Raw genomic sequence first — 9,849 nt, forward strand, 5'->3', positions numbered from 1 at the left:
CTTAGGAACTCTGGGAGAGTGATAGAGACTTGATATTCAGTTCTGATATTTCATCTAGTCCCTTGAACTGCGAAGCTCATAGATATCTAAGGCGTGTTTAAGGTAAGACCGGACAGAAGCAGAGGAGGTATTTCAGCGTCTCCTTAGGATGTGCTCACTGTTAGAAGAAACTATATGATGTTAGTTCAGGTGCTAGTGTAAAGTAGTACAAAGAAAGAGAGTATCTTGCGCTCAGTAAAATAAATATATCCAGTACATTTAGTTTATATTCAATACTCGTAATATGCTCGAAAGCTAAAAAATTTTTACTGATTGATTTTGGATCCATATTATCAAGATGAACAGCAACATGATTAGGTCGAACGGTATCTCGCCTTCTTGATAGTCTGATGTTTCGGGAGGTCCGGAACTAATTTTTCAAAGGATCATTCAAAGTTAAACTAACCTTACATACATACCAAAGTCCATTTACCTGTAAATCGGTAGCAGCGTCAAACATGTACAATTCGTAGGACATCCAGTGTCTATTGAAAATTTAAAAACTCAATGGAGCACAACTGACGGAGGAACTGTTGACCAATAAACTTTCGACTATAAATGAAGAACCATTTGTTTTAACAGACTATATGGGAGCAAAAGTTCCAGACACAGTACCAAAAATTAATCACCCAATCGTCTAGGCGATCAAGAACTTTAACGGAACATAGCAAGTAAATCCTTAACACCTATGAAAATATTTACAGACTACAGCTTTCGAAAGTAAATGTAAGAAGGACCTTATCTATTGCAGAATTAATTGAATTTACTCCCGATACAATGCAGAAGATTTTCCCAAAAATCTCTCAAGTTCTCATCTCAGCTCTGGATTATGKCATCAAAATCATATGGATGGCGTAAATAAAACAATCCCTGACAAAGAYGATACTATTAGAAGAATTTTGGGTCATATTCGTCGGGTCAGGGGTCCAATATAAGTTCTGGGTAGTGAGATTGGGCCCTTTATGAAATGTCAACTTACACTTAAGTAGATAATAGGAACAACCACGCAGGTAGTTCTGCTTTCTCCAGTCAGGATATGGAAGCGAAGTAAATGGGMCTGGTAGKGAACAAGGGCAAGACGAAATATTTCCTGTCATAGATAGTAACGTCTMTCTTRGAACCAGTATTAACACCTACAACAATGTCAGCTTCGAAATCCAACGCAGAATAAGTCTTGCCAACAGGTGCTAAAGTCCTCTCGCGACCAATAAACTCTAAAATCACTCATCATTCCCGTCCTGCTATGTGGTGCAGARGCRTGAACGATGACAACACGAGTTTTCAAGAGAAAGATTCTGGAGGAGATTATGGTTTTTTGCGCATTAGAAACGGCGAATATCGCTGGCGATGGAAGGATAAGCTGTACGAGATATACGATGRCATTGAATTAAGAGACAGCGTCCGAATGGACGAAAACACTCCAGCTCTGAAAGGAAGAGGATGATCTCTGCTCTAAAACCACATACTCCAATAAACAAGAAGAAGAAGAGTTGTCGAGTTGAGAAACACAAAAACATCTTTTTTGTTAAACGCATTTTTTTATTTTTTAAAAGCAAAAGATCGAACTAACATACCTAAATATACAATTTACAATTATGGTTACTTGCGGATTTCAAATGAGATATACATAGARAAGAATTAAAAACATATTAATTTCAGCCATGATGCCCATGATGACCGTGGCCATGACCATGACCTCCACCACCGCCACCAACGCCAACTGGAAGGACCACGGGCTTCACAATAATCGGCTTGACAATGACGGGCTTCACCACGACCGGTTTCGATATTATCTTATTTGGTTTGCCGAATGACGGTATAAATTTCGAATGCGCCGCAACCGATGTCAATATAATGGCCACCACCAAAATGCGCAACAACACAATGCGGGTCTCTTTACTGTCCATTTTTTGTGTGGCGGCGGCGTACACCTGTTCCTTTATACAATTAACTACTGAACCTTAGCCGGCAATGAAACCGTTTATATATGAGAAAATAAGGAACTCGTAGAACAAAATGAATTAATTGACCGCTTTCAATCATTTTACGCACTYTTTAGGAGATTCGCGACATTGATTTGTATGCAGTAGAGGCGCCCGTCATAATCTTACGAATTGCGTGTGTCCATTTTATTTATTGCRAAATTGTAGATTATGAAGTCATTGAATGTGATGTCCAGTTTCTTGCGGTATTTACGAGTGTTGTGTGTCGGAAAGGTGAGACGGTTGGTTATTTGTATGCAGTAGTGGTTGAAAATAAGCAAAAACCCCAARTGATGGAGATTTGATAAAGCTTTTTATTAAAAATTCTGAGTGCACATCCAGCGTCTGCCGGCATATAGTAGGTAACTATCCACTATCCAATCATAAAACTGATCAGATGTTAATACAATCAAGCTACCCATTTCAAATTTARCCCACATTCCTAGATACAAGGCCACACCTACTATTTATACCATTAGGATCGTAGAGATTACTCCATGAGCAAAATGCATAAAAAAGCTTGACACTTTATAGAGCTAGTCAATTTTTAAACTGGCTCAAATGTTTAAAGTTAAATTGATAATGCCGAAAGCTTAACAAAAGTATTTGATCGGAATTCCTGTCACGAAAATCTATGTATTTACGTCATTTGTGAAACGTGCGACACCAACAAACTATGAATTATTAATAGTAGTTTGTTATTACCCAATAAACCACGGATCGATACACCAAATACTTAGGAAGAACCCAACCATAAACTGATAACAAAGGTAAAGTATAAAATTACTCTTCAAACTTTGGTTCTCGAAAAAAGAATAAAATTTCAAATGATATTTAAACTATGTATAAGCGGCAAAACCACGCAATTAGCGATAGAGTCCCGATTTTCGAAAGACTTTTTTAAGAATTAGTATTTATATTTCTTGCCTAAATATATAAATGATAATATTCTTGGTTAAAGTGATTTTTTTTATTTTTCTGACCAGAATTCAATTTCAGTCAATCGGAATTCTACTCGTCTTGCCCTCCTCATGCCCTATATATGTATGTCCATATATAATATAATAATACTCTGTAACAATATGTTGCGATTGTACAAAACTAGATTCGTAAAAATCGCAAAAAATGGTCTGTAATTATTTTTGAAAATTAGAATATTATATTATATTTAAATATAAATGAAATAAGTTTGAACTTTGGCAACTCTATGCAAGCAAACAGTTCACAATGACATCTTCTTAAAGTTTCCAGTTGGAATTTGTTGACAGTTCTGAAATATTTGTTATGCGTGATGGTTTATTTTATTTTACATTATTTCCAAGAAAATCGTATTTTAAATGAATATATTCTTGAATTTGTTGCTAAATAACAGAGATTAGTGTTAAAGAAATGAGTATATGTTCGGGGTAAATAATTGTTTCTTAAATAAAAACTAAACAATTATGTACGGCATAACATAATAAGTGTCAGTGCTGGTAGCTAAGAAGGCAAAATAATATTCAATACTTATAAGCCATGACATAAAAGGGGTTGTGTTATGTATAAATTATTGCGACTAAAAATAACGAATAAAATATTTGAAATCATAAAGGCTATGTAATTAATGTTGTGTTTGTTTTTTTTGTACATTTTATAATTTTGCAGAATATTCGAAGACGAACGACTGATCGAATTGGTGGAAAACCATGAGATTCTGTACAACAAACATTGTACTGGGTATAAAGGTGCTGGAGAAAAAACCGAGTCTTGGATAAAAATTGGCGAGGAATTGGGGTTGACTGGTTTGTAGAGGGTGTTTATGTTTATACTTTCAAGAATAATTGTTAATATTTTTTTGATTTTTATGTAGCCGAAGAATGCGCCAAAAGGTGGAAAAGTTTAAGGGAACGGTATTCCAGAGAACTCAAACTAGTTGAAAATAACGACAACTATGTAGTGGAGTGGCCTTTGTTTGGCGCATTTTCATTTTTAAGGCAATTTGTTAAACAACGGCAGTAAGCTTATATTAATGTAAAAATTAACAATATAAAATATAAAGTATAATTTCAGGGGGCGAAGCATATTGAATGAAGGTAAGCAAGTGCTTATGCCATGTAGAGGACTCTCAAAGTGTAATACTATGAAAATGAAATAACAACAAGAAAAACGAAGTAAGCCACGAAACTACAATACCCGCCAGAAATTCCATCCAAGAACATAATATATTATAGTGTTCTGATCTGAATAATTCCTTCAGAGATTATATCGATATGCCATATAGGAACCTGATATTGATTGTTCAGTTGTGTAGTGGTACTATATCGGCGATTCCGTTAAATAAGCAGCTTCTTSGCGAGAAAAGGACGTGTGCAGAATTTTTTCAGTTCGATATCTTAAAACTAACTAGTTCACATACATATATTCAGACAGATGGACGAACATAGCTAAATTGCTCTGCTCATCATGCTGATCTTTTACATAAATATATATATTATAGGGTGTTACAAAATTCGYAAAAAACTTCRTATACCTTGTTCAGTGTATAATAACCAATTAATTGATAAATTTGTGAATTTGCGCATTATTTTTCAGTGAACGACGAGATGTTAATTCAACTGGTACGTGATCATGATGTACTTTACCAGAAAAGCTGTTTAGGGCTTACGTCGTCTAGTCAAAAGGCAGACGCGTGGTTTGAAATCTCCGAACTGATGGGTATAACTGGTTAGTAAACAAACTTATTTRATTGTGGCATGAAATAAACTTACACTTTCTAGCCGAAGAATGTTCTAGCAGATGGAGAAGCTTACGAGAACGTTATACCAGAGAACTAAAGCAAGCGGAAACGCTTTCTGAAAGCAATGATGATGCTAGTTTATGTGTTCAGTGGCCTTTATTTAATTCTCTATCGTTTTTAAGAGATTCCGTTAAGCCACGACAGTAAATGTATAGTTATGCATATGAATTGTGCTTTTACTAATAAAATCATATTACAGTACCCGTGGCTCTAAGGATTCGGCTATGGTTGCGATAAAAAGGAAGAGACGGAAACTTGACGGCACTGAYCCAAATGAGGTTTCAAGGGCATGTAACTCTCCAACCTTAGTATGCAAAAAGGAATTTTTTATAGATACAATGTCGATGCCTCCAGATAATGAGCTATTTGCTCGAACAATTGAAGATTGTAGAGAAAAGATGATAATGCCAAATGGTAATCAGGACAAGTTTTTTGAATCACCCGAAACTTGCAGAGATAMCATAATGACGGTAAAAACTAATGATTCAATAAATTTATTTGGTCAAACAGTGGCAGCAATCATTTCGGAAATGAGTCACGCGAAACAAGCAAAAGCAATGCGGGTRTTGTTTAATGCTTTAATAACAATTAAAACCGAACCAGAAGAATCCTAATGCTAATATTTAAGGATAAAATAGTATTAATTCCGTTTCAAATTAATTTTAAGCCAACAGAAATGTGCTATATAAAAACGAAGGAAAATGTCCACTAAGTTTACTTTATGAAATCATACCTTTTATAATCTCTGTAAGCCAAAAATTGTTTTTAAATTGCAATAATTATTGATTTTGAATGAATAAGCATAATTTTTGTTAAGATCTCAACTTTAAGTAAAACTTGATTAATCCTTTACGAAACTGAAAAAAATGAAGGCATGCAAATATATGGTACATACMTACATTTTTTGATATTGATGTGTTCCATTGAATTGAAATCCTTTTATAATGCAGAAAGCAAATATGGTGTCAAAAAATATTTCTAAAAATGCTGGTGTCTGCAAAGCGTTAGGAATAAAATTAACTCGATATTTCAAAATGCACATTCCTCGAAATTTTCACATTGTTRTATAGACTAGGGAACCTAAAAAAGCATTTAAACATACTTTACATAACTTTAAGCTAGCTTGTTTGAAGGAAACCTTACCACTTTCGCCTTCGAAAAGGGAGTTTTTAATTAACAAGATTAATTAGGCATCCAACCATTGTCCACCCAAACAACTTATTTCTCTACCAGACAAGGCAAGAAGATGAATTCAAGCGGAAGTACAAAGACGCTAACTAAATTTGGCGGTTTGCCGGAATTGACATATCACGGWTGATGTCTTAACCCTTTAAATGCTCACACTTTGGGTTTAAAATATTAATACTAATAATTATGACTATTCCAACCACATATGATGTTTTAATATTATATTAGACTTAAGAAAAAAACTTACACATTTATTTATTTTATCATTTTAAAATAAACAAATATGAGTGAAAATAGGGGCAGTTCCATGAACACAGTCAACTGGCGTATGACAATTTACAATTTTGATGTTTTCTTATTCATGACGTTTGTGAAAAATGTGTCAGATTTCATAGCTCATGCCAGAGCTGCCTGAACCATTTTTCACACGTTGTAAATATATCAGTCGTTTCCCAAAGAGCGGGTTATTGTAATAATGTGATGATGCAACCCTAGCTATCATTCCAATCAGAGTTGAGTAAAATTGTTGGACTTTCATATCGAGTCGGCAGTTGTTTTTACACTTCTCTCGCGTTTAGTTGGCAAATTTTAAAATAAGTGAATTAATAGGAACGCCGACTTGCGGGAAATATACYTTTTCTATTATTACATTGCTTACATTTTAAAACATTGTGAATATTMAAAGATTTAAAAATAATATAGTGTGACCTATCAAGGGATATCGCACCTATTTAAGTAGAGAATAAAAATTATACATAAAACCAAGGTCAGTGAATAAGGTACGAAATTGAAAGCAAGATTTCGCTAAAACAGAGCAAATAAAGGAACGTCAAARAAATTTATGTTCGAGTCAAATTTCTGCAAAGACCGCTAAAATTAGGAAACAATAGGAATTACGAAATTSTTCTGCATAAAATAGTGAAGTAAAGTATATAAATTTGTAACGCAGATCATAATTGCTGCGGTGTACGTGTGCGCGCGGTTATTAATTTAGACTGTTTGGAATTTTTGTAAAAATTCCACGTGAATGTCTTCACAATCGTCGGCTCGTTATTTGCCAATAACCAAAATGGACAATCCCGCTTTGTCTGGGTCCAGTGGTGATGTGGAGGCCGATAGTAATTCTGTGGAAGCTAGTCTACCCGCCACCTGTTCGTCGCAGCAATTAATGCCTCCAAATTCAGACACGGATAGCGTTGTTGTACAACCGCCAACTACCGGCATCACGAGAACACAATGGTTCACAGTGGTGGTGTTGTGCTTTGTGAATTTAATCAACTATATGGATCGCTTTACTATAGCAGGTATGTAAAAATAAGAATTTAACAAATAGGGCAGAAATAACACCTCATTAAGTTTGAAAATACGTRACGTTAGTATAGATTATGATTCAATATTTATTTATGCATATCCAATARGTTTTTCATATGATTTTTTTTATAATTCAGTAGTATGTGAGCTACAAATGCTCAAAATCTGCTAAAAATACTGATTTAGTAAAATCGTAGAAATGACACGTTGGCGGCTAAACATCTTTAACTTGCGTGGCATAAGTTCACTGTGTCAAGTACTTGTACGTTCAGCTTCTGTTGTACTTCTTGCTTTGAGCTCTTTTAAAGTGGATAAATATATTTTGTTTCCATTGAAGTGCGGATGTATGCTTCTTTAAACCTCGAGGGCATATCTGCATTAATTTCGTAAATATTTATGTACATATGTACATACATATGAAAGTACAAAGATATATGTGGGAATATGAGAGTATATGGATAAACTGTTTCCTTTCCGAGATATAAATGTACATATATAACATTTCCATATACATACTATATATATCTCCACTACCGCAAAGATAAATAGAAACTCATTCTTTTGCACTGCAATTTAATGATAAAAAATTTCGCTCTTAGCWGAAATTGATTAAGCATAACCTTTAATAATATTCATTTCATATAAATCGTACATTAAAATATACTAAGCAGSTAGATGCATTTTTCTTAAAATTGCGTCACTTGTCTTTGAGCTAACCATATCACACGTTCCGTCAAATGTTTCAGATAACTAAATAAACTCATAAAATACGGAAGAACGTTTTGTTTACTTTCGCACGCAATCGAGCGTCACTAGATAAGATTGATTAAATTAAAAATTGTTATTTAGTACACCTACACTTAACAATTTTGATGAAATATTAACTTATTATATATATCGCATCAGAAGAGTCTGCTTTTTATTTTCATAATCTTAGAGTGGCATTGAAATTTTGCCGAATGTTATCTTCGACGGACCACTTATGATAGTTTAGTTATCAGCATTGATTGTGAAATTGAAATATTTGAATTAAAAAAGAAATCTATATGTTATGAATAAATGAATTATAAAATTATGATACAGCTTGCTAAGTAAAATTCTCATCCAAAAATAAAAAAAAATWGAACCATTATATTTCCCACCCAAGTAAAAGTCATTTTGTTCCGAGGTAGGATTTGATCATACGAATATTAAAATCAAAACAAACAAAAAACATCTTGTGATGACTACTCTTAAAGCCAATYAAATATTGCGTTAATTTCGCTTGCAAATAATCAGTTTAGCTAGTAAAAGTAGCTGATAAAAAAATGTTCACTAATTGTTAATGTTGCCGATAAGCAAAGCTATGAAAATAACATGGGTAAATACAATGTACATATATGTATGTACATATATTCCCTTTATCTCATTCAAAAATTTGAGCCACACCCACGTTCAAGGCGGTTAATATGTATGATTGAATGTACATGTATTGTATTAACATTTTAGAAACTGTGTGTTCCATTGATTTTGAATCTTACAAATACATATATTTACATATTGTACATATGTAAGATTTTTTAATAGTATAGATACAAACATTTTACAACATGCATACATACATATGTATGAATGTACAAACATTTGACATACATAATTACTAAATCTGCGTATAAACAGTACATTTATGAATGACTATTATACCAGTTTATCAGTGTTTTAGCCACGTTGGGCGTACGTAAATACGTGCGTACATATTTGTATGAAGTACATTTAATTTGCGTGAATCATGCCACCAGTGTTGTTTGTATATATGTACGCTCCATGCTCTGTGTGGGTCAACATGAARAAAGAGAAACTTGTTTTTATTATTCACCAATGGATTTTGTTTGTATTTACTTGCGAAAATGTGGCGTGATTTTGGCGTATACATTGGCAATTGTTGTCTTGGCACAAAGCTCATCATCGAGCGGAATTTTGTTTTGGCATCTCACACATAACATTGAATAATAACGTATTTTTAGTTACACGTGTGCAGCTTCGTCATAATGGTTAACAGTAGATTCACCTATTTCGGAAATTTACATTGATTTTAAACAAAAAATAAACAAAAACCAAATACTGACTAACATTGATAAAGTTTCKAAAGTATTAATGCTTAAACGAGTAATGGTGTTATTTTTAAGTTCTATGGCACTTCCTAAATTTCCAATATTGACAGTCAACTGAGTTAACTGTGCAGCACGTGACCGKAAAGTTTTAAGATTCCACAATGTATATAGGTATTGATGGGAAATATATCGGTGTATACAGGAAWATGCACATAGAATTATGTTACATAGTTTGCATTGGCGGAATGCATAGCAAATAGACGCGCCTCGCCAGATAGGCGACAAACCGACTGAATTAATATCAAAGCAATATTGATTCATAAATGGATTTGCATAGACATACAGTATGTATGAATATTTAATTAAGCTACTTGCTAACGCATGTGTAAGGAGTACTAATATTTGTGATGATTATCGCTTATTATTTGAAAATGATTCTTTAATAACAAACTTTTTTATTTAT

The 9,849-nt window shown here is 33.5% G+C and overlaps 2 protein-coding genes across 4 annotated transcripts in view; both read left to right on the forward strand.

Moving 5' to 3' along the window:
* Window positions 1-3,303: 3,303 nt before the first annotated feature.
* Window positions 3,304-5,705, forward strand: LOC108971782. Its single transcript, XM_018938058.1, has 7 exons — window positions 3,304-3,427; window positions 3,666-3,802; window positions 3,871-4,015; window positions 4,071-4,093; window positions 4,593-4,724; window positions 4,778-4,940; window positions 4,997-5,705. The coding sequence occupies exons 1-7, from the start codon at window positions 3,411-3,413 to the stop codon at window positions 5,409-5,411; spliced, it is 1,032 nt and encodes a 343-aa protein (XP_018793603.1). The 5' UTR covers window positions 3,304-3,410; the 3' UTR covers window positions 5,412-5,705.
* Window positions 5,706-6,500: 795 nt separating this feature from the next.
* Window positions 6,501-9,849, forward strand: part of LOC108971845 (protein spinster) — a 28,241-nt gene continuing 24,892 nt past the window's right edge. The window contains exon 1 of one of the 3 annotated variants that reach the window (XM_018938159.1): window positions 6,501-7,289. In XM_018938159.1, coding sequence (XP_018793704.1) covers window positions 7,013-7,289 — 277 coding nt within the window. In that variant the 5' untranslated portion in view covers window positions 6,501-7,012. The remainder of the gene's footprint in view (window positions 7,290-9,849) is intronic. The other 2 variants (XM_018938158.1, XM_018938160.1) reach the window with 2 other exon arrangements.

Source organism: Bactrocera latifrons, unplaced genomic scaffold (assembly GCF_001853355.1).
Source record: "Bactrocera latifrons isolate USDA-ARS-PBARC rearing strain unplaced genomic scaffold, ASM185335v1 scaffold_36, whole genome shotgun sequence".
NCBI lineage: Eukaryota > Metazoa > Arthropoda > Insecta > Diptera > Tephritidae > Bactrocera > Bactrocera latifrons.